Source organism: Lactuca virosa, chromosome 4 (genome assembly GCF_052849685.1).
Source record: "Lactuca virosa cultivar CGN04683 chromosome 4, Lactuca_virosa_CGN04683_v6, whole genome shotgun sequence".
Taxonomy (NCBI): Eukaryota; Viridiplantae; Streptophyta; class Magnoliopsida; order Asterales; family Asteraceae; genus Lactuca; species Lactuca virosa.
The window spans coordinates 345,549,014-345,573,451 of record NC_136429.1 but is presented as its reverse complement, the minus strand read 5'-3'; the positions used below and the strand labels follow the sequence as shown (position 1 = coordinate 345,573,451).

General features: G+C 35.1%; 1 protein-coding gene across 4 annotated transcripts; it reads right to left on the bottom strand.

Moving 5' to 3' along the window:
• Positions 1 to 8,376: 8,376 nt before the first annotated feature.
• On the bottom strand, positions 8,377 to 24,144 carry LOC145108624 (serine/threonine-protein kinase CDG1-like). 4 transcript variants are annotated; one of them, XR_013708420.1, is made up of 10 exons: positions 22,556 to 24,144; positions 20,600 to 20,721; positions 20,196 to 20,293; positions 15,447 to 15,805; positions 12,331 to 12,783; positions 11,568 to 11,728; positions 9,596 to 9,669; positions 9,271 to 9,422; positions 9,019 to 9,168; positions 8,377 to 8,663 (listed from the first exon to the last, which is right to left on the bottom strand). XR_013708420.1 is itself a non-coding variant. In XM_079045675.1 (10 exons), exons 1-10 carry the CDS (start codon positions 22,731 to 22,733, stop codon positions 8,586 to 8,588), a joined length of 1,821 nt encoding a protein of 606 aa, XP_078901801.1. In that variant the 5' UTR covers positions 22,734 to 24,139; the 3' UTR covers positions 8,377 to 8,585. The 4 variants fall into 4 exon arrangements, 3 of the variants coding, with proteins under 3 accessions (XP_078901801.1, XP_078901802.1, XP_078901803.1); XM_079045675.1 differs by having other exon boundaries at positions 9,275 to 9,422; positions 22,556 to 24,139; XM_079045676.1 differs by having other exon boundaries at positions 9,275 to 9,422; positions 23,455 to 24,138.
• Positions 24,145 to 24,438: the final 294 nt, after the last annotated feature.

Below are 24,438 nucleotides of genomic sequence, written 5' to 3'. Positions count from 1 at the left end.
TAACCATGATATCATAGAATTATAAAACATATAAATACCATTATTTTACAAACCTCAAATCTATGCAATCCTTTTGAAAAACACACGCACATCTCTTGTATGCACTAGTGGGATAAAGGATACTTAACCGCTTAGTGTTGTCTTTTGATGGCCGGGGTCTCTTCGCGATTTCTATAACCAAGTTATAGGCCGATTACACAAGTTTTTCAAATTGGACGATTTGATCGGAAATCTTTTGTGATAAAGGATACCTAAGCAAGAGAGTTCTGAGGCATAGATGAAATCAAACATGTCTAATTAAATTTATTATTAGAGATCCCATAAATCTAGGAATTATATAGCAAGATATAATTGATAATTGATATCTACCGGGTTGAATTCAAATGGATGGGATAAAGGATACATAACCATTTATTTGTTTTGCAACTTGGATCCTAGACTTTGATAATTAATGTTTTTGGAAACTAAAAGGGTATTAATTATTGAAGATTAAATATTGAAAATACTAAATGAATTTTGTTAAAATTTTATAGTTATATATAATCCATTCTCATTATCATGAATTGTCATCTTTTTTAATGACTTAATGAAACAATAACATTCACTAGATACAACTTCAATGAATAGGTTCATGTCTTAAGAGACAATCTTGTGAGAGATATGAAATTGTATATACTTAAAGGTCCTAGTCCTAAACTATTTTCTTGGAGCAATAAACCTGAAAATGATAACTAGTAAAGGCATCACTGTGATGCTAAAGATGTTTCTAACATCAAGCTAGGAAATAGTTATTCATGACTTCTAGGAAGTCTTGGATAATTTAAACATATATCTGATGATATAATAGGTCAAGCAATATTCCAATAAATACAGTGATACTTTATTTAAAGCTAGATTAAACATTGGAATAATGCAAGGCTAAAAGAATCACCCTGTGTGATCCAAGAGGCCAATGTTTTATGGACTGAACACATTTAAGCCCAAGAAATTTACTAAAGCCAACATAGATGGATCTTGTTTCTTTTTTGAAGAAACTGGACACTTGAAGATGATTTACTCCTCTCATTTGGAAAGAAAGTTTGGAAGAGACTAGTACTTCTAGTATCTACTAGATAGAACTCATACTTTTCATATAACACTTAGGTACTTGGTACTTAAATGTTAATCTAATATTTGTAAATGGCTTGCAAATATTTATTGAATAGTAACCAAGTTGAGCACAATCAAGTTGGAACTACACTCTCGGAGTTTAGTTTATTATTTATGCCTAGAACATAAAATACTTTTAATATAAAACAATATTTGTTTTGGAAAAATGTATGTTTTAATTTAGCATGTCTATATTTATGTCTCAGTTATTTTATTCAAATGTTTGATAATTTACTCAATCGTTTTTCATAACGATAATATTTATATACTGAAATGATTAACTTCTATTTATGAGACTAGATCTCTTAATAGAATTGTGAAGTAAATATCAACATTTTTATAAATAAGATTAAGTTCTATATGCAAGCACTTTTGACTTAAACTTGTTTTAAATCAAACTCATCTTTGACATTGTTATCTTTATTATATAAATGGCATTCACATATTCCAACTTCAAGAAAGGGATCTTTGAAGGCAAATAATGTATTTTATTTGACATGTACGAACCTTATTTATATGTAGGGGATTCCTAATTATATTTTCACTTAAGTGTAGAGAAAATAATTAAGGAACTATACACTTTGGTGTATGACTTCCTTTCTAATGAATGTATGAAATTAAGCACAAGATACAAAATCAACTTTATTAACAACTATAGTAGTTTTAATTATATTTTACGTGGTAAAGCATAATTGTGAAATCTTTGTTGAAGATTTCAAAAGTTGAGATGCAAACCGGTAAAAACCATCTAAGGCCTTAATGATAATAAATGATGAATTAAATCTTGCTTGGTATGATTTACTTTCTAATCAGTAGAAATATATCCTCCTTTAATCTCTTTGGTATAATACTTCAATCACTATTAATTGTATCTTGAATACAAATACCAACTAATAAGCAGATTAAACACTTTATAAGATTTAGTATGGAAGGGCTCCATCCTCATCTTACTTAATGTTTTGTGGATTTGAAGCCGATGTTGGACCAAAGCTTCTAAACCCATAATCTACTAAATACATATTTGTATAATACTCTAAATGTGACTTAGATTATCATATGCAAACCCACCAAGAATAAGTTCTCTTATTCTTGTGGGAGGTACATAGAACTTGAAGCAGCTCAAGAACCATAACCTTATGTAGTAATAGTTGGCACTAGTTTCAACAAGGATTGTTAAACTTGAATAATAGTTATTCACAAGCACAAATTGTTTGTATTAGTGGTAGAAATCATCTATGACTTGAGAAATGTGGAATCTCTCAATGATGAGCGTTTATTGATGGTTTCTGGAAAATCCATCAAATACCAAGATGCTATGTCAGATCTCAAATCTGATAAATGACTTAGAGTCATGAACATGAGATGTAATCCATGTATGAGAATCAAGTATGGGCGTGATTAAAAATTTTGTCCATAGCAAGGCTAGAAGGAGAAAATGATTCTTCTAGAAAGAGTAAAATACATGGATAACCATACACATTTAAAGCAAGACTTGTAGTAAAAGTTCTTTCTCATACTCATGTCATTGACTATGGTCCTCATCATACTCATGACATTGACTGTGATCAAACCTTTTTCACTAGTAGCTATGATTAGATCAACAAGGATATTATTTACTATAAATTCATATTCTTGATATGAGATATAACAAATAGATTTCAGGAAAGACCGCTTTTCTTAATAGACATCTACAAGAAGATATCTATACAGATTAGCCTAGAGGTTTACTTAATCTATGTTATCCTAACAAAATGCGTAGAGCTTGAGATCTACTTGTGGATATAAAGCAAACATCTCAATGTTGCGATCATTATTTTATCTAAAACTGCAAGGTGTGTTTTTATATCAAAATGAATAGAACATGTGTGTTTACTAAGAACTAGTGTGAGCATAGTGAAATTCCTAATATTGTAAGAATGAGACATACTTAATCATTTGAGATCACATTCTGACTAAGCAAGGTTGTTTTCACCTTGACTCGGAAAATGTTTCTAAAATGAAAGACTTAGGAAGAAGAAGATATGTTCCTGGAATGTAAAATCTATAAGAGATAGATAAAATGAATGTTAAAGGTTTTATGTCCTTATACATATATTGGAAATATCTTGAAAGGGATCAACACACAAGATTCTTTTGGAGAATTCTTGGCATTGTCATATGACACCATTTTGAGCTAGCCTCAAAAGTACATAGCTCGTAGGCTTGAACTAGACGAAATGATTTATATTCTATTTGCTTGGCAAATGAATTCATCATTTATGCCATATTATGCATAGGACCTGGAATTTGATCATGCTGTAAGCATATCATAGGATACTAATTGAATACATGGTTAAGTTACTAGATGACTAAGAGAGCATTCTAAGAGTACTTTAGAAGAACTAAGAGAATATACAAGAGACAATCAGTTTAGAAAGGATCTTTATGGAAAGAGCTACACAAGATGTTAATTTCTAAACATATATAAATAATTGTGAATTATGAATTGGATTTTGACTTCGTTATGGAATGAAAGGTAAGTTTTGGTTGGAATAAGGTCCAAGCAAAACATAATGACACAATCTACTACAAAATAAGAATACACTACTTTAGAAGTTGAATTCAGATATGATTGGATGAATGGGATCATTGAAAAACTATGTTGATTTCTGCCATTCAAAGATCACATAGAAATCTTTGTGACTTCGAGAGTATACTTAATCAAGCTAAGAGACTCTATGTCACGAAAGAACACCAATCATATTCTCCAAGATATTTAACTATACCTAGAGTAAAGTTAAGTATGGAGATGATATATTCACAGAATTCACACAAGTTAAATTTTGTCAGATCCATTGATAAATTCATTCTTTTGAACTAAGTATACTTCAGCTATAAGACTTTATTATTCTAGAAATGGGTTTTTGATTTGGATTTAGTATTTGGATATTGGAACATGATAATAACACCTATTAGATAATGTTATGATATATTGGGATATAGTCATCACATTAATACTTGTTGTGTTGTATATTAACATGTTTAATCCATGAATAATGTTATTATTCTAAAGGTTCATAGTCGGTTATAATTGTGGGAGAAATTATAAAGTAAGACTAATATGAGTTGGATTGGTTGACTCTTACTAGATGAAAGTAGGCAAGTGGTTGTAACCAAGTTTCATAGGTACTTGTCAGAGAACTAGTACTGAACTGACTCGCATCAAGATCATCTCATGGATCACAGTCATGAATGATACATGATTAAAAGGTATTATCTTTGTATCCTTAACACTTGAGATACATAGTGGGACTTGAGTGTAGGGAGTACTATGCTTCGATATGGTCAAATGTTGTTCCTTGACCGGGCAGTTATAAAAGCCATTTTTAGGTATGGTCTGAACTATGCAAGAGGCTTATGTAATCAAGATGGGATTTGTTCCTCTTATGTGTTGAGAGTTAGACATCTAAAGCACCTTACCAAAAGTTGAACGACTAATGAGATTGATCACGATCCGAATCTCATGTTCAACATGATGTCTGTAGAAAAGGGATAACTGATAAACTTACCTTATACACCAATTGTAGCTTTGAGCTTTTTGGGAATTGGGTGTTGATGGAATGGCACAAAAAGTTGTATGGTCTTGGGGGCAGTGAAATGTTGCTAGACGTTCACCACTGTCTATATTAGTCTAATATGAGTCTTGCGCAAGTGGGAGATTAAAAGGTCTAGTATGCTCAAGAGTCGTATTAAAGTGATATTGCTAAATAACATATGATACTAATGGGTCACACTAACAACAACTTGATACAATTGATTATTTATTAGAAATTGATTTTAATAAATATTCAATAAAACTCTTATAATTAAATTGGAAATTATTTATTTCATGGAAATAATAATTTTCATTAGCAAGTAACATTACATAATTCATATGGTATGAACTAATAAGTTGTGTACAACTTTTTTGGACTAGTTGAAAACCTTTTGTATTTTACTCAAAAGACAAAGTTTATATTTTATAAACCTTGAGTTTATAAAATTTAAACTAACTTTCCTCTTTTTTATACAATTTTCGAATTTTGAATAAAAAGAAGAAAAGTATGGGTTTTCCATTAGTTTATTCAAAAGTAATGAAGCATGGGAGACATGTTTATGACATGGGGACATATGTGCTTAAAGTGTTAAGATCTAATGGTTAATACTTTCACTTTATGCATATAAATAAGGGGCTTGCATTTGGCTAGTGTGCTCATTTCCTTTCTTGATGCAAAATCTGAATCCTCCTTCTCCTCTTTTTTTCTCTCTAGTTTTGGTTAGAAAACTTGAAGAACGCTTGCATCTTCATGCCCTCTTTAAGTTCGTATTGGTTATGAACTTAAAGCTTAAGGGTTTAAGAGTTTTGGACTAGCATTTACATCAAGTTGAGTCATTGTTGGTGTCTCAAAGGTTCCACATTCTTCATCAACTTCCAAGCCTCTCAAGAGGACCTAAAGAACTAAAAAGGTTGTTATTTCTTCATCCGTTCTATGGTTGGTGTTTCAATCTTTCTATAACTTGCAAGAAGATTCTTGGTGGGTATAAAATGTTTATGTTATTTAAAAAATTAAAGTCTTCCGTTGCCATATTTTTCTAGTTTATGAAACTATTTTTGAACTAAAACCCAACAAGAATAACACTTGGAGGTTGCTTTGGAGTGGATTGAGCTTGTAGATCCAGAATCATCATCATCTTTGATAGCTATTTGAGGTATAAAGATCTCAAGTTGATGGTTCCTTATGCTAGATCCAATTTAGGGTGTTATTTGTGCATTTTTTTGGTCCTTTAAGCCATATTTGAGAGTGTGGTCTACTCCAGAAGCCATGGATGTTAGATCTTAGCATCTTTGAGGTCTCTTGTCCATAAAAATGCAATTTTATGAGTTATATTGGTCCATGCATGTGTTAGGATCCTTATTATGGTTCTCTTTGAGTTTTGGGTCTCATTAAGTCATGCATGGGAGTAAAGTTGCCAACTTTACGTGTTAAGACACCATTTAGGATCAGATCTGAGAGTTCGGCTTAATGGCTTAACCGATGAACTGCTTAATGGGTTGGGTTGGTCGTCTGTGGAGTACGCGGGGCGTACCCAGCTTGTACGTTGCGCGTACCAGCCCCGGAGGTAGTACACTGAGCGTAAGTCTGAGTACGCCAAGCGTACTCAGCAGTTTGACTTTTGTTGACTTTCGTGTATTGGGCCATATTTTGGACTTTTAGGGTTTGGCCTAGGTTGGGCCAATAATCTTTTGATATTGGGGCATTAAGGCTTTGGGCCTTCTTGGAATTAGGCCCATGATGGGTTTTGGGCCCAATTAGTAAGTTGGGCCATATGGGCTTTTAATACTATTGGATTTGGCCTCGGATTTTGGGCGAAGTGAGGAAAGGGTAAAATGGACTTTCACCCTGATGGTTGGACTTCGGACTAGGATTCCCGTTTTGGATTGTGGACCAATTATTAATTGAATTTTATTTGATTGAGTTAGCGCGGGGATTTTTCCGGATCAGCAGTCCGAGATTTTATTTGAGAGATTCAGCAGCTTGAGGTGAGTTTCCTCACTATGTTTAACGGGTCGAAGGCACCAATAGCGGCCCATAGTTTATTATGATTAGGATGCTAGTTGTCTGTGTGACTCTTACATGTATGATATTTGATATGTATACCGGGCGAGGCCTGATGATTATATTGTATGCTATTTATCTTTGTGATTCTTGCATGTGTTTATGTGTTTGTATGTATACCAGGCGGGGCCTGATGACTGACAGATCTATTCCGAGCTGGGCCCGATGACGGGCGGGGCCCATTATATGTTTGATATGTATGGTATGTGGTGTTTTGGGGATCTCACTAAGCTTTGTGCTTACAGTTTTCAGTTTATGTTTCAGGTACTTCCAGATCCAAGGGGAAGAGCTCGGGGTGATCGCATCGCACACACCACATTGTTCCGCTTTTTATTTGACTATGATGTATTTGGATGTTTTTGTTACACTTTGATTCTATTATGGTTTATAAAACACGTTTGGGTTGATGGTTTTATTATAAAAAAAAATGAAATTTTTAGTTTTAATTTTTGGGATGTTACACATAATTACGAAAGTTTGTTTTATTATTTGTCATATAAAAGCATTCTCACATAATTTTATTCGATTTTACGTCGGTTATTCTCATTGCAGTTTTAGGATTACATTCTATTGGTATAAATTATAATTTTTAATGTCTACAATATTTTGTCAGAATTTATAGTTTTTATTCTCTATTATAATTTGTCAGATTTTATAATTTCTACCACATTCTGTCATAATTTATAGTTTTATTCTCTTAGAATGCATTGAATTTTTTAATATTTGAAAGTTGATGTTTTCTTTGTGGATTTAAGTTTTGAAGTGGAAAAAGAAGAAAACATATAGAACGAGAGTGTATTCTACCATAATGTATTCTGTCACAATATATAATGTGTTTCTTAACAGTAATATTCTTTCAGAATGGATTAGTATTTATATTAAATTTTGATGTTTTTCTTGCAACCATATTTAGTTTTAATCTTTAAGATTAAATGTAATTCTTAAACCATTATAGGTTAGATTTTTTTTTCAGAATGAATGTAATAATAGTTTATAGTCATATTCTTTATGAATTAATATAATTAGTGATTCTTAAAGAATAAAATCCGTATTCTTATAAAAAAAATGTTATTATTGATAACATGTTATATAAGTCTTTAAGCATGTTAATTTTAAAAAAATATCTTGAATGTAACCATATTCTGCAAGAATAAAATCAAAAATATCTTTACTAGTTTATAATTGACTTTTTGTCATTCTGACAGAATAAAATCGATTATTACTAAAAGTTATATTACAATTAAATTTGAATTAATTTAAAAAAAATCAGATTTTAAAAAAATTAATGAACTACTTATCCCTTAAAATACGAAAATTTCCTTTTTTTAATATAGGTTAATTGACTAAAATACATTTATGCTGAAATTTGTGTGATTATATAGTATATGTTACCCTATTGTAATATCATAGACTCTTAGATCATAATCATTGATTCTATTCCATCCGTTGGTCTAGATTTGTACTTACATGCACACAATAGATGCTAGGAACACATGTTATATATATATATATATATATATATATATATATATATATATATATATATATATTGTATTGTATTGGTAGGTATAAGCAAGAAGGCCAACATACATACATGAAGAAGGCTAAACTGAGATTTTCTTTGACAGCAAAAGATTGAACATTTTGATTTTAGTAGATCACAGAATAGTTGTTATGGATCACAAAGAATGGGTTTCTCCTTCTCCTTGAGTAAGGAGCAAGGAGTAAGGAGTGGTGGTATGGGGTGAACAGATAGTTACTTACCATGTATATAATATTATATATTATCATATACATTAACTAGTTGTTAAAATGTGGGATAAACTGATCGGTCAATGTTTTAAAATGGTCTGTCTCCCCTTCAAGTAGCTGCACAACCTACATTTACAAACGTTCATACACAAGTTAATTTACAACCGACTAGAATCGGTAATGAAATGAATCTCATTAATTTCTGACTAATTTCCCTATAACTAATTTATTATATTAAATGTTATATACAGTTATATAATTATAATTAATGGATATTTTATTTACATGAAACCAAATAAGATGATAATGAAAAATGTCTCTTGTTATTTTCGGTGAATAAAGTTATAAGTTGTTTAAATATGTGAAATTTTGAAAAAAAAAAAAATATATACAAATAGTGTAATAGTTTCATTTTTAAAATGGAAATTTGGTAAATATTTTGAAATGGATTAGTAGTAGTAGTAGTAGTAAGATAAGATACCTCTCCCATGGATGGACGTTTGTCGGGGTCGACTTTGACACACAGGTAAGCTGTTTTTGCCATGTGGTACAGCTCATACGGGTCATATGAATCTCCAAGTCGAGGATCAATCAGATGATGCAAAGCAAGGCTCTCTACTAATGGTTCCGCCTAATTTAAGAAAAAGAAAGAAAAAAATTGTAAATAATAATAATAATAATAATAATGAAAAACAACAGTCAGAAACGGAAGGAAAAAGACATACATACATACATACCCATTGTCTGAGGGACTGATGGTGGTCTTGTGTATCTGAAGTAACAGCTTTTCGTCCTGATATTATTTGTATAAGAGTAATGCCATATGCATAAACATCTGTTCTCACAGAAACCATTCCATTCTCCGCATACTCTGGCGCCACATAACTGCAATCCATACACAAACAATTCTTATTTCCTAATTGGATCATAGATTCTGAATTCTATTAATCATTCAGCTTGCATCATAATGAATTCTATTATATGATGGATGTTGCATCTTAAAAGATTAGTTTTTCATTCACCATATATCATAAAAAAATAAAATAAATCTTTCTCACCCCAATGTACCCAGTATTCTGGTCTGGATAGGAGAATCATTCGTTTTCCACTTTGCAAGCCCAAAATCACCTAACTGCATGGGTACATAAACATATATAGCTTGCATTAGGAACCGGAACCCAACAATTCTTGTTTTCTGCCTGCCAAAACACATAACCCTAATGCCCTGTTAAATACTATAACTCTAACTTGCTAACCAACAACAGCGTGTTATAAAAGATAGATACTAATTAATAATAATAACAAAAAGAACAAAGCTTACTGTATTGATTGAATTACCGAAAATAAAAGCCTAATAAAGGTTCAATGACATGATTCACCAAAAAGATAACCTACCCTGTTTTCCTTCTTCTATCTTGAAGAAATTGAAGGCGTTACTTGGTAGAGAATGAAAGTGACAGTGACAGGAACATCAAAAGACTTGGGACAGAAGAGTCAGGGAAATGGGGAGAAGTTAGTATGTTGCAGTAGCAAATGAATTTTGGGGACAAGCTGTGTTTTGAATATTTGTCCAACAAGAGGAAAAAGACGTGAGGTATGCCACTTAAGAATATTTGTTTGTATTGGAATTTGGATATATGCTTTGGTTTTCCTCTCAACTACCGATTTGTAATGGCGATGGTATTGAGTGGAAAAGTAATTGTAATTGTGAGCAGTGACAGGGATGTTAAGTTGGATTTGGAAATTGGAAGAAAGAAACTCTCAAGTCAAGAAGACGAAAGAGTTCCAGAATGCTAGAGAAATAGAAAACCCGGAGCCGGAACCGTCCAAAGAAATGCTGTTTATATTATGTGTCGAGTATGAAACAATCAATCTGTGTTATACAAGGCTATGGATTGAAATTTGAAGGGAAGAAGCAGTGTGAAGATGGAACTAAGATTTAGATTGTTCCCAAACAAAAACATCTTCTTTATCTTTGCTGAATACCCATAATTACCCCCAACTAAATGACCTTGTGCCTAGGGTGGATGGATGGATATGTAGCATCCCCCACACCACAGGTATGTAGAAAAGAATTTGCCCAGATTTGTTTTCTTTCTTGAATCTTGATATAAGGCAGGAGATTTGGAAGCTAGTCGAGTCAGATTAGTTTCCCAAAACTCCTCTCCTACTCTATTATGAAGATTGAAGAAACCTACTTGAAGAAGAACAAAGTCATTTTTGGGCCTTATAGATCCCAGGTCAGGTCCCACATGAGGATATCAAGTTTCACGAAAGTTGTTCCATATGGCAACTTTTGTAAGTTTTATGAGAGACCGAAATGCAGATATAAGTAACAGAACAGGTGGTTTTGGAGCTGTTCTGGACAAATAGCATCAACATCAATAGCTACTAACTATCCTACTTAGTTTAATTTGTGTGTCATTAACCCACTACACTTGTAGTCTCAACATCTGTTTACTGTTTACAACCCCTGCAAGACCAAACTCCAATCCCCTAAAATGCCCTACTGACAATATACAATTGAATTCAATCATATAATGCCTCTCCAGTCTCCATGCTTATGAATCAGATGTTAAAACTTACAATAATACTAAATAAGCTCTAGTCTTTCAGAATTCTTCTTCTTATTTCCTTATTATCCTATTCGTTTCGTAATTGGTCCAGTGCCAACTATATAGATATATCCTGCAATCATGTAATTAATTATAAATAGGAGAGGGCTAGCCTTTCAGTGATGAGCTGCTTGCTATCTAAAGTCTTAGACTTATTACGTAATACAACACAGCAGAAGTAGTTGTTACAATTATTTTATTTTTCTAACTCGAAAGGTGCAAACACACTTGTGCCCTGCCTTCCCCATTCCCCATCACATCATTGAAAACAACTTTATCCAGTTCCGTCCCTAAACTTTCACCATCCTTTATCGCTTTGTGGTGGGAATGTTTATTTCTTTTCTATTTTCATCCGCAAAGCAATATAATAAAATAAAACATCAAGAATGTCATCAAGGTGAAATTACATCATTACCATTGGCACAAAGTCGTGGGTCAGCAATATATTGCTTGGTCGAAGATCCCGATGAATGATAGGACTACTGCGACACTCTTCATGAAGAAATCTCAATCCTTTTGCAGTTCCTATAGCTATTGCATGTCTTTTACGCCATTCAAGGACATTTGCTGCTTCATCTTTCAAATACATTACCCCAACAAAAAAAAAAAAAAAAAAACATAGAATTCAATTACACAAGGGGATAGGATAGGACTAAATGAAAGAAATAGCAGCGCACGATATTTTTTCTGTGTACACCATCATTCTACTTTCAAACGTTTTTCTTATCAAGGTTTTGTATTTTGAAATCTACCAATAGCTTTTTACACTCAATTTGAAAAAATCTACCAACCAACATAAAAGCAAGGCATAAATCTGAGACCTCTTTTATGGATTTTCGCGTCCTTACGACATTTATTTGTATATTATAGCATCCTACTTTCTATTACAACATTTTTCTTATAAAGGCATTCTTTTTGATAAATGATAAATCTACCTAACTACATCATTGTACTTTCAATCTTTTCTCATTAGGACATCATATTTCAAACATTTTATGTATTGTGATGACTGACATTGTTATAACCGGATAGATTTTAAAGTAGGATGCTATAACAAACAGAACAATGAAAGTGCGTTGCTATTTCTGGCATTAGCCCAAAGAAATATGCTAAAGGGAAACGTTTTTGGTAAAATATGATTCATGTATGAAAAATAAGCCAATGAGTTAGTTGCTTACCAAAGAGATGCCACTCTAGTGATCTATTGCAGATATATTCATAAACCAATATGTTAATGTTTTCTTTGCAGCAATAACCCAACAGCATGACGATGTTTCTATGGCGTGCAAAACTCAAAACATAAATTTCAGAAGAGAATTCTTCAAATCCTTGTGTGCTTGCTTGTTTCCGCACCTTAGCAGCAATGATTTGCCCATCATTGAGCTGACCCTTGTAAACTAGACCATAACCTCCTTCACCTAACAAGTTTTCCTCTGAAAAATAATTTGTCGCAAGATGTATTTCTGAGTAACTCAATCTCATCGACTCCTTGATATACAATTCTGTTGTCATCCCACAAGCATTGCACAGAACAGGTGTACCAGAGGATCTCTTTCGCCGAGGACTTTTTCGTAAATTTCCAACGACCCATGAAGAATTGGTACGATTCTTACCACCACAAGAGAGGCTGCCTGCTTAAGAAGGAACCGTTTAACAGTAAATTGCCTTGCCAACAACCATTACAAGTAAACCATGAGCCGAAATAAGAAATATAAAAAAATAATGCCAATAAGAGATATCACGTTACATTCTTTAGGGGAAAAGACTGGACAAGCTTTTTAAGGGATTCTTGATGATTGGGATGAAGGGGTATTTGCGTCTTTTGCACTGAAAAGATATCGAGAGCGAATCCCTATCCATCCTTTTTGGGTCATGGTCCGTGTCTAATGCCGAGTACAACTTGTCCTATCCGTATCCGGGGCGGGGGGGGGGGGGGGGGGGGGCATTAATTTATCCATGAAGATAGTTTGCTGGCAGTGATGTGATTCAAGATGTCCTAGAGTTTTTATATTTTCATTTTACCAAAAATGTATTAGTATGTGTATATTGATATTCATTTTGTAGTTACTGCATGACCAGATTGAAAGCATGGAGGTTCACTCACAATGGGAGGGTAACGAATTCCTACTGGCCAAGTTCAAACAATTTCTATAAAATGTCATTCTATGGTGGCATATCATATGTTCCTATAATTCTCTTCAAACCATCTTCCTTGGTAAGGATCTGAAACTTAATGGTGTGTGAATGGAACTCTACTTTCTACTAAAAAAAAACCAATTGTCATGTGAAATAGCCAAACATTCTGGCATTCTGCTATGTAAAATCTCATCCCACAATACTCAATTTATTTATGAAAGCAATCATCTCCTGAATTGCTCAATTCTCATATTATGTTTGGACGGACAAAAGTGGACAACAAATCCCTTGCGGCTGAACCGATTAAAACATTCACTATTTATGAGGTTCAGGGAAATAGAGGGGTGTTGGCACAGATGTAACACAATATCCTAGTGTAATATATATATATATATATATATATATATATATATATATATATATATATATATATGTGTGTGTGTGTGTGTTTTGTATTTGAATAATTAGTGTAATGTTTAAGGTTAGACCATTGCATGAAATAAATGAGTTTTATGCTATTAAGGAATTAGGGTTGTAGATCTAGCTTTGGGATAGAGTCCTAATGGATAAAGTTTAAAACTTTATCCATTAAGTCAGTAAAAAGAACTAGATTTTAAGTTATGGGCCTTGGTATGAAGGAATTAAGCACTTAATGAGGATTTTGGCCTTCTGCCAGATGTCAAAACGTGGCATAGGGTTTGCCACGACGTGACAATACCTGGAGTCGCAACTGTTTTGGTCCTTACTCTCCCACGAAATGACCAAAGAATGGTCATAACGTGGTGTTGACTTTGATTGGGTTGACCGTTGACTTTTGACCAGTTTGACTTGGGGTCAAACTTGGAGGATTTGGTTGCTAATTGAGGATTTGTCTGTCTTAGTGCTAGTCGGTTCAAGATCTTGATCAGTACAAGGAGTTAAGGTGTTGTTGTGCTTCTCCGGTTCTGCAATTCAGGTGACTTTCTCACTATGTCATGTATCCCATTGTATGTCCTTTGCATGGTAGGATAGAAGCACTGTTAGAGTACAAGTATGCTAGTTGGCTAGGATCATTCCTTTGTATGAATGTGCAGTATAGGACAACTGGTGTCTTGGTATGCCAGACTGGTAGGGTCTTGTCAGTTCATCGTATGGTACTAATAGGAGTTATGTTTGGATAAAGTAATTGGGGTAAACTAGTTATCAGGATTATGTATGACTAATCAGCAAAGAACTTAATTGAGAAGTGGCCAATGGTAAGGTACTAGGGAAGGCTAGTTGCCAAGGGAATGTACCATGTTAGGTTATGATATGAATGTATGTTGTATGGTTATGTGGTAAAGATAACCTGGGTTCTATGTAGTCTAAGTTGGATAGCCTGAGAACTCTTTGTCTAATGCCTGATTGTAATGCTCTTGTCTGATTATTCGCTCTCGGATGGATCATCTGTTCGACTGTCTATCCGATCCCTAACTACATATGACTTTGTACATTGCAGAGAAAGACCATGGGGGTAACCCATGGCACTTGTTCGTAAGACCATGGGGGTAGCCCATGGCATTGCAGGGAAAGACTATGAGGGTAGCCCATGACACTTGTTCGTAAGACCATAAGGGTAGCCCATGGCATTGCAGGGAAAGACTATGAGGGTAGCCCACGACACTTGTTTGTAAGACCATGGGGGTAGCCCATGACATTGCAGGGAAAGACTATGAGGGTAGTCCATGACACTTGTTCGTAAGATCATGGGGGTAGCCCATGACACGTGTTCGTAAGACCATAGGGATAGCCCATGACATTGCAGGGAAATACCATGGGGGTAGCCCATGGCACTTGCCCGTAAGACCATGGGGGTAGCCCATGGCAAGATGTAACACTATGAATTAGCCCATAGCATTCACCCGAGGTTGGAGCAGACCCGTTGCTTCATGTATGTTTGTTATGTATGCTTATGTGGTTAGGAGATTGGACTGTTTGGAGCAGACCCATTATTTATATATATGCAAGCCGTAAGCGGCTAACATGGTAAATATGCCCACAGCAAGGAAGAATAGATGATGCCAAGTTTGAATCTGAGACGTCTGTTATAGATTCTTGTCTTCCTTGCTGCAAGGGCAAGCATGCGGGGACCACAAGTATGATTGTATATACAAAAAAAGAGTAATGTAAACTTCCTGACCTGATACATCTTGCTTTGATGCAGCATCTACATCATCAGTTAATATGGAAGTTTGACCCAACGGCTTGTGCATTAATGAAGACAGAAGTTTCTTTGAAGGCATTTCAAGGTTTTCATAGGAAGCGAATGATGCAGAGTAACTATGAGAAATAACTGACTGGTCAACATTATCGTGATCCTGTGGAGCTGGAGCCGACAACTGCACATGCTTTGACCTGTAAAGAACCACTTTGACTTCTGTGTTATCGGTATCACTCATGGGCTCGGTTTTTAAAGGCTTTATGGTTAAGTTATCTACAACTGATGCAAGCTTGCAAAGGATTTGACCTTGGTAAAACTTCACATCCTTTTTCAGGTGCCTGTAATTGTAAATCATAAGCTAAAATTGATGACAATATGCACAAAATTAAGTAAAGAGTAGACACTGAAATCCATTTATTATGGAGTATACAAATAAAAACATTAAGGCTATTGTTATTCACTATTAAGTATTAAGTGTCCCCACAAAAATCTAAGATGATATCAGTAGTAAATTACATATAAGGTCAAATTTCTACTACCATTGCATTGGGGAAATAGTTATTTATTTGAATTTTAAATAGCAATAGCATTATGAGTTTGGAAGAACGTCTGTTTTTCCAACTTGTCTACTCTTTTGTGGCGAAAAGTATTATGATAGACCCTTGTTGAATCTATTGTATACCCCAGGCATTCTAACACTCACACTAACAGAAATACTTGATAATATTCATAAAGATAGTTTTCTCACAATTCTAAAGGTGAGAGTCTCTCCAAAGAAGAACAATGTTCTCTTACAAATTAATTCTTAACTACTTTTCTCTTCCTTCTAACTAGATATATATACTACTAGGACTAAGATGAGACAAAGGAATTAAAACACACCTGATCACAAAAACTGTCCCCTTAACATGGTACTACCACTAACATAAAATCATGCACTAAATTCAGAAGTACTAAAATACCCTTTGGCTATAACCTTGTAAAGTTGGGGCTTATCAATACCGGCGGCCCAAACTTTCACCTTGTCCTCAAGGTGAATGAAAACGATGCACAACACCCAAATTCTTCCGGAAGATCTCTTTATCTTGTTCTCAGTCTTGCCACAATCTAAAAGTCACCACAACAATCACCACATATATACCACCTCCTTGCTTCACTGTATCTGATGTGAGATAAGTCTTCGCCACAGATGACACAGGCTCCATATAATATGCCACCATTTTCGTAGGATAAGTAACATCAACAATGGTACCCACAACCTCCCCATTCTCATCAATAATCACAAACCGGGATAAATACTTAGAACCAGGCACCTCCCGTAGTTTCTTCACTACCCCAACATCGCACTTAAATTTGTGTAGGACACTAGGACTTCCCCAATTTTCTTCCTTTGATCTGCAAAATCTTGCATTTGTGCCCTTTCCCATTTGTCATCAGGAATGGGTTCAGAAGCATGACACACGATAAATCCCGCTGCTGCTAATAGTTTGAGTTCCATGTTAAGATGAAGCATGACATTATTTGTAGTAGCTCCAGGAAACAGAACCTTCCCAATATAAAGTTCAAGAAAACAACAACCAACGGTGCATATATCAAAAGAATGATCATAAGCCGACTCTCTAATGTGATAATGATGGCTCACGAGGTGCGTTGTGGTCTCGTTCTTCCCAGTAAACATAGTATTCCCAAAGTCACCAAACTTCAAAGAAGAAAACATAGTCATGACTACAAGGGTTTCTTCCTTTGGCCTGTCATTAATGAAACTGATATGCTGATTTCTTTTATGTGATCTTTGACCAAGTACACAGTGGGATCCGCCACATGGTTTGTATCTACCCCAAAGCTTGCATTGTGGAAACATACTTTAGTAAACTTGTCTTTCTTGAATGAAACAGAATTGTAATTCGTAAGCCCTGACTGATGATGAGTATGTGAATCCAATTTAGGGTTTGAACAATCTTCAAGAGAGAACTGCATAGTTTCCTCAGCTTGTGTGATCTGATGGTACTGGAACAGAAATAACAGCAAATTGGGTTGAGATTTTTTTAGGATTTGGTCAGAGTTGCCTTCATTCTTTCCTGTTTGTGAAGTGGAAATCTGAACGAAAGAACCAGACTTTGGCGTACTAGAGTCGAAAGGTGTATCAATTTGGGGAGTCCCTGATAAACCTTCTTTTGTGACCTCCGGGACTTCCAAATCACTACCGTCACCGGTGGTAGGTTCAACAGAACTAAAGAAGTCGAGGGAAGATATGTAGATGGGTCGGGTGGGAGGGAAATCCAAGTTTGCGTTAGTCAACGTAGTTGCTGTGGGAAAAAGGTATTTAGTCGTCCCTTTTTCTAGACTTGGACTTATATCTTTCTTTATTTTAATTTCACAGTCCATGGTCTGGTCTAGATTGTGTGGGCCCAATTATTTAATTTCAGCCTTATTCTTTTTCTTAAGCCCATATTTTCCATGACCTAAAATTAACTTTACCGTTACCAGTTTTAACAGAGCCGTCATCTGCGTCGTCTTCATTCCGACTTGGGAGATTGTTGAATGATCGTATATAGCTTCTTCCATTGACAAGCTTCCAGCCTCAGTTATCCATCCAACGGTGTTGCTGCCATTCATTTTCTGCTTTCAGTCACCCAACTTTGAGTGTTTTTCGTCGATCCTATTCTCGAATCCTAGATACGGTGGAAACGGTGTTGGAGATGGCAACGACGGCGGTGGTTTATAGCTATCCATCAAGGGAATTTCAAGCTTTTTAACAAAATGGTTTGAGCCTCCAATGTCTAGAAGTGTGCCCTCGTTTCTCTTTTTGAACTCTAGAAGAGGTGGTGGAGACATTGGCGGTGAAGGTGGTGGAGATGGCGACGGCGGGTGAGAAGGAGCCGGCAGCAGAGATGATGGAAGTGTCGTTTTGGGTTCCGATTCCGGCTCAACAGCTTCCAAAGATATTTCTTCTTCAACATTAGACTTGGCTATTCCTTCATGCCCATCAACCATGGAAGTTCTGATTACATCTCTTCCTAGTGTCATCATCTCGCCCTTTTTTCTGTTCTCATACCCGGAAGCTGGTGTAGACAGCAGTAGTGAAGACGATGGTCGTTAGTTGTTGTGGTGGTGGAAGTTGCGACTCAGAAATTACCAGTGATACTTCCTCTTCATCCTCATGGACTACTTTCTCCTTCTCCTTCAAGTTTGAGTAATAAATCTTCCTCCACTTAGCCTTCTCAGCCTTCATTCCTTCCTCTAAGCAGTAATACTCTCTCCATTTAGCCTTCTCAGACTTGGCTATTCCTTCATGCCCATCAACCATGGAAGTTCTGATTACATCTCTTCCTAGTGTCATCATCTCACCCTTTTTTCTGTTCTCATACCCGGAAGCTGGTGTAGACAGCAGTAGTGAAGACGATGGCCGTTAGTTGTTGTGGTAGTGGAAGTTGCGACTCAGAAATTACCAGTGATACTTCCTCTTCATCCTCATGGACTACTTTCTCCTTCTCCTTCAAGTTTGAGTAATAAATCTTCCTCCACTTAGCCTTCTCAGCCTCCATTCCTTCCTCTGAGCAGTAATACTCTCTCCATTTAGCCTTCTCAGACTTGGCTATTCCTTCATGCCCATCAACCATGGAAGTTCTGATTACATCTCTTCCTAGTGTCATCATCTCACCCTTTTTTCTGTTCTCATACCCGGAAGCTGGTGTAGACAGCAGTAGTGAAGACGATGGCCGTTAGTTGTTGTGGTGGTGGAAGTTGCGACTCAGAAATTACCAGTGATACTTCCTCTTCATCCTCATGGACTACTTTCTCCTTCTCCTTCAAGTTTGAGTAATAAATCTTCCTCCACTTAGCCTTCTCAGCCTCCATTCCTTCCTCTGAGCAGTAATACTCTCTCCATTTAGCCTTCTTAGCCTCTCTCTTTATCTGGTTCTGACGATGCATCTCTATTTTCTTCACCATCTCTAGCATTTCTATATGGATGATCCCCATCTCTTCCCATGCCTTTTCTTGTTGTTAAATCCACAGAGATTGTTGTTGTTCATCTTGCACCTTTCTCACTGCCTCATCCCAGCATCAACTAATACCATTTGATAGACCTTTGTTGAATCTATCGTATACCCCAGGCATTCTAACACTCACACTAACAGATTACTTGATAATATTCATAAAGATAGTTTTATCACAATTCTAGAGGTGAGAGTCTCTCCAAAGAAGAAGAACAATGTTCTCTTACAAATTAATTCTTAGCTACTTTTCTCTTCCAGTCTAACTAGATATATATACTACTAGGACTAAGATGAGACAAAGGAATTACAGCACACCTGACCACAAAAACTATCTCCACTAACATGGTACTACCACTAACATAAAATCCTGCATTAAATTCAAAAGTACTAAAATACCCCTTGGCTATAACCTTATAAAGTTGGGGCTTATCATATTATCATCTTCAAAGAATGTCAAATGCAACCTTGTTGACAGGACAAGAGTCAAGAGTGGAGACAAAACATAACAGAAGAGGATGAGGATGTGATAGACAAATTTGAAATCTTTTGTCCCACTCCCACCCAAAAAGGTGGAGGTGGAACAGCATCTCTCGTCTGTGAATGCCCTCATCAATCATCATCAAAAATCAAACTTCAAAAGTAAAGTAGCTCCCGTCCCATTTGGTTTTGAATTTTCCTGTTTCATCATATCTATTATATATCTAGCACATGAATTCAATTTAAAGCCAACCTATCAAGGACAACCCATGTTGCATTACAAGCTGAAGCCTCCTGTTGAATAATCTTCTTAATAGGAGTTCCACAAGTAATCTTCACTTCTATGTCAACCTAAATCACATGGACAAGTCATTATTTCATCAACTGAAGACAGATAAAACTAAAGTTACTACTTAAATGAGTCTAATGATATTATTCCCCCAATCCCAATTCCCAACAGCATCATGTGAGATGTGATGTGTTAAGCACTTTGAACTAGAGAACAAGTTAGTGTCCTTATGCAAGAGACACAACATTGTCATTGCGTTTGATCATATTCATATTCATAGTAAGAAAACACCAACTTTTCATTAAATGCTTCAAGATATAATACTAATAGTATCTCAGATAAAGATAATAAACAACATTCATCATTACCCCTTCTTCTTTGCAATCTTGGGCACTTGTTTGTAGCATTTTTGCATACATATCAAGTTTTAATTGAATTTCTTCTTCCATGGCTCTGATGTTCACTCTTTCTATCTGCATTTGGTAACCAACTGAGCAAGAAACATGAATAGTTTAGCAATGCACAACATATATTATTTTGAGGTGACTAAGATGAATATGTCCATCAGTTGTAGTGTTACGTAACCTATTGAGGATTGACGAAAATAAATAATAATGTCAGTGTCTAAGTTTTGTTTGTTGAACATTTCAAAAAACTTGGAACTTTTGGATACATAAAACAAAAAAGCATCCAGAAACTATTCCATTTGTGTCTTGTCTACTAATTAGGTAAAATCAGTGTAGTGTTGCACTCCAGAACTACTATTTCTGCACCACCACCACCAGGAATTCTCCTTTTCTAGCAAAACCTAAACCGATAAAAGTGGGATTTTTAAGTTGATGGTAAATAGCACTATGGTGCTTGTTCTTTGGCTTACTAGGCTTAATGAGTATATTATATTTATATATGGGTGTTTCTCTTTTTACTTAATGTATAAAAGAACAGAGAAAGTCAAGGATTAAGTCGTAATATATTTTTTCCCTTCCATTCCACATCAAATATGTATATATTTTTTTTAAACACACAGCACAGCACTTAATGAGAAAAAGAAGAAAGAGGGCGGGCTATATGTCGAATTCTTATCCACACAAAAACAACTAGTGTCCCAAAGCTCCAATTTCACTTGCCCTATACCCACACTACCAAATCTAACATACAAAGCTGTGCGCTAGAGGAACATGACAACATGTTCAGATTCCAACCGATTAAACTTTAATTTATTTATTTTGTACTAATCTTCAAAGAGAGAAGAAAAATAAAATTCCCATTTTAATAGAGAAAGCAGAGAACTGCCATTTTCCATTAAACTCATTTCTTTTTCTCGGTAGAATCAAAGAAAAGACATAAAGAAGGAAAAAGTCATCTCATGTACAAGACATAAAGAAGGTATATATATATATATATATATATATATATATATATATATATATATATATATATATATATATATATATATATAAATTGTAAACACTACTGTGCTGTGTAAAATGTAACACCTCAAGCCAAAGTCATAGACCCACTACAACTTAAGGCCTATGACTATGAGGTCTTATCAGTGTAGGATTCGAGAGGGGCTAAGCTCAAAGTAATGGACTCAATAACCTACGGATCAACTTAAAACCACAATGGAAGTTATTGTTAGCCCACACATTAAGGCTTATAGCGTCATCAAAATTATTGTTTTTTGTCCACGAGTTTACTCCTACTTAGGGATGTTTGGGATTGTGTTTGAAAAGTGCTTATTTGCTTATTGGCTTTTTGAAAAGCTAATAAGCCAAAAAAAAGTGTTTGGCAAACTCAAAAGCACTTTTCAAAATAGCTTTTTCATAAGCTTCAATAAGCACTTTTTAATAAGCATGTAAAACGTGGCTTTTTGAAACTGTTTATTGCTTTTCAGCCAAAATAACTTCAAAAAACATTTTTTAAGTCAAACACTTTTTAACTTATTGACTTATTGGCTTTTTCACTATAAAAGTTTATCCAAACACTTTTTAAAAAACTCTTTTTACCGTCACTATAAGCAAATAAGCACTTTTATCTAAAAGCACTTTTCTAGTTAAAAAAGCACTCCCAAACACCCTCTTAAACACTTATCCGTGGGATGGGTGGTTTGTTAAATAAATGAGTTTTGGAGAGTGATTTCAAGATGATGATTGCAACTAGAAGACCCATGGTAAAAAAAAAAAAAAAAAATCAAAGATAGTTGAATAACAAGGTTTCTTACACTACAGTAGCTACCACCTCATTATCTATCCAGATCTAAATATTTGCTGAATATTATTGCAACTTTGATGTCGGTCAGAGGCATTATAACAAACACTTACAGGGATGGGAGACCTTATGCAGAACACCAAACACCACAATGGTATCTCCCCTGTTAATCACGTCACCTCGGGATATAATGTCATCTATAACATTCTTAAACTCCAGCTCATTTCGATCTTTTGTGGCATCAAAAGCCAAAAGCACACGACCCGTCATCAAAGAGATATTGTCTCCCATTCTCACAGCAACAATCGTTTCAAAAAACAACCCCCCAAGGGAACATATAAATAGGTCTTATAATTCAAATCTCTTCGCCCAGTCGTATTCTTGGGAGAGGAAAACCAAATTTCCCCCAAATAAAACTCATATATCTGTACAAAAGGGCAAAAACCATTGTAAACCTGAAACAGAACATTCCCGGTATATTTTCTGGTGCTAAGCATATTCGAACGAATTAGCGTAAAGATACTGCCGCCCAAAAATCGATGTTAGCAATGCACTTGATGACGACAACTGGAAAATGTTCTTCCGTATCTTGGATTGTTTCACACAAATTCGGATGATACAGGGGTGGCGGAGAACCCTAGAAACTCAAATCTCACTGGCTCAATGCACTGCTGGGATTGTAGTGAATTTTTAAATCCTTTGGACTTGGACTTCTGTGTTTATGTTTCCTTAGAATCCGAGCATATTCCCATTTGATCAACGAATTTTAGTACCATTGATGGCCTGCTATTTATGTATAATCTGACAATCCAGGATTATGGTAGTGACAAACCTTGGATTGAGGTCTTCTGACTTGTATGTCTTTTGTGGTTTAGGTTAATATCCTTTTACTTTTAATTTTACATTTTTAATACTTATTTATATATTTTATTAATTAAAAAACAAGAAAGGACCACCTCTCTCTCTTAGCCCCAAATCAAAGAGAAATGGTTGATTAATGGTTCAGACTCACCTGTTCATCATCATCTTCACGGGTTTGTCAAATCTCCGTATTTTGTGTCCAAACACTATAAAAATGGTGGTGGAAATGGGTTTTTGGTTAGAACACAACAATAGGAAAATCATCAGAAAACAGAGTTTTCTTCATTGATTATTACAGACTAAAACATTTCGAAATCAATTTCTGTTTTTCAAGAGGACCGCCATTATCATCATCATAACTCGAACTCGAACAGATCTTTCAATGGCGAATCAACAAAGGTCCACCGCTCAAAACCTTATCTCTGTCACCGAAGAACACCCCTGCGAAGTTACATCTAGAGTCTCCATTCGATTCAGTTGCTGCAATTTGACTAATTTTTGGTGAAATCTGGTGTGTGTGTGTTTGTTCACCTCGTTCATTTGTGGAGAAGCTCTCGAAATCAACCTTTTGTCGGCCCTAACAAAACCCATAAATCGATTTACAGGTTTGTGTTCACCGTGTTCATCTATGAACCCAGATTGTCGTGTTCATCTATGAACCCACAGGTGTGTGTGTTTCCAGAAATCTGTTCAAGAAATCAAAGATCTTCGTGTGTCGTGTGTGTATGTGTTTACAGAGATGATTTTTTGTGTCTTCAAAACATGAATTTTCAATCGATTTTCAGAAGAAATTAATCTATGTTCATCGTGTTCATCATGTATGTTACATGTGTTTATCATGTACCCCAAAAGAATTTATGTGTCTTCAAATGTGTTCCTCCAGGTAGTTGTGTATGTGTGTATGTGTGAGAGAGAGATCGTGGAACCAAATTAATTATCTATTCTTTTTTTCATTTAAATTAAATAGAAAAAACATAAAAAAAAAAATATCATAAGGGCATTACAGTCATTTCAGTTTACCGATGGACCAAAACCAAACAAACTACCTCAAAAAGACCATGAAGCCAAAAAAGTCGAGGTTTGGACTAAACCTCAGAAAAAAATGCATATCACAGGGACCATTTTTGTAGTTTTG

Coding starts and splice junctions, on each gene's coding strand:
- LOC145108624 (XM_079045675.1), bottom strand. CDS start 22,733: ATGGGAGACAATATCTCTTTGATGACGGGTCGTGTGCTTTTGGCTTTT. Junction 20,722..22,555: donor GCATAAGGTCTCCCATCCCT/GTAAGTGTTTGT, acceptor TTTCTTGCTCAG/TTGGTTACCAAATGCAGATA. Junction 9,169..9,274: donor ATCAGTCCCTCAGACAATGG/GTATGTATGTAT, acceptor TTCTTAAATTAG/GCGGAACCATTAGTAGAGAG.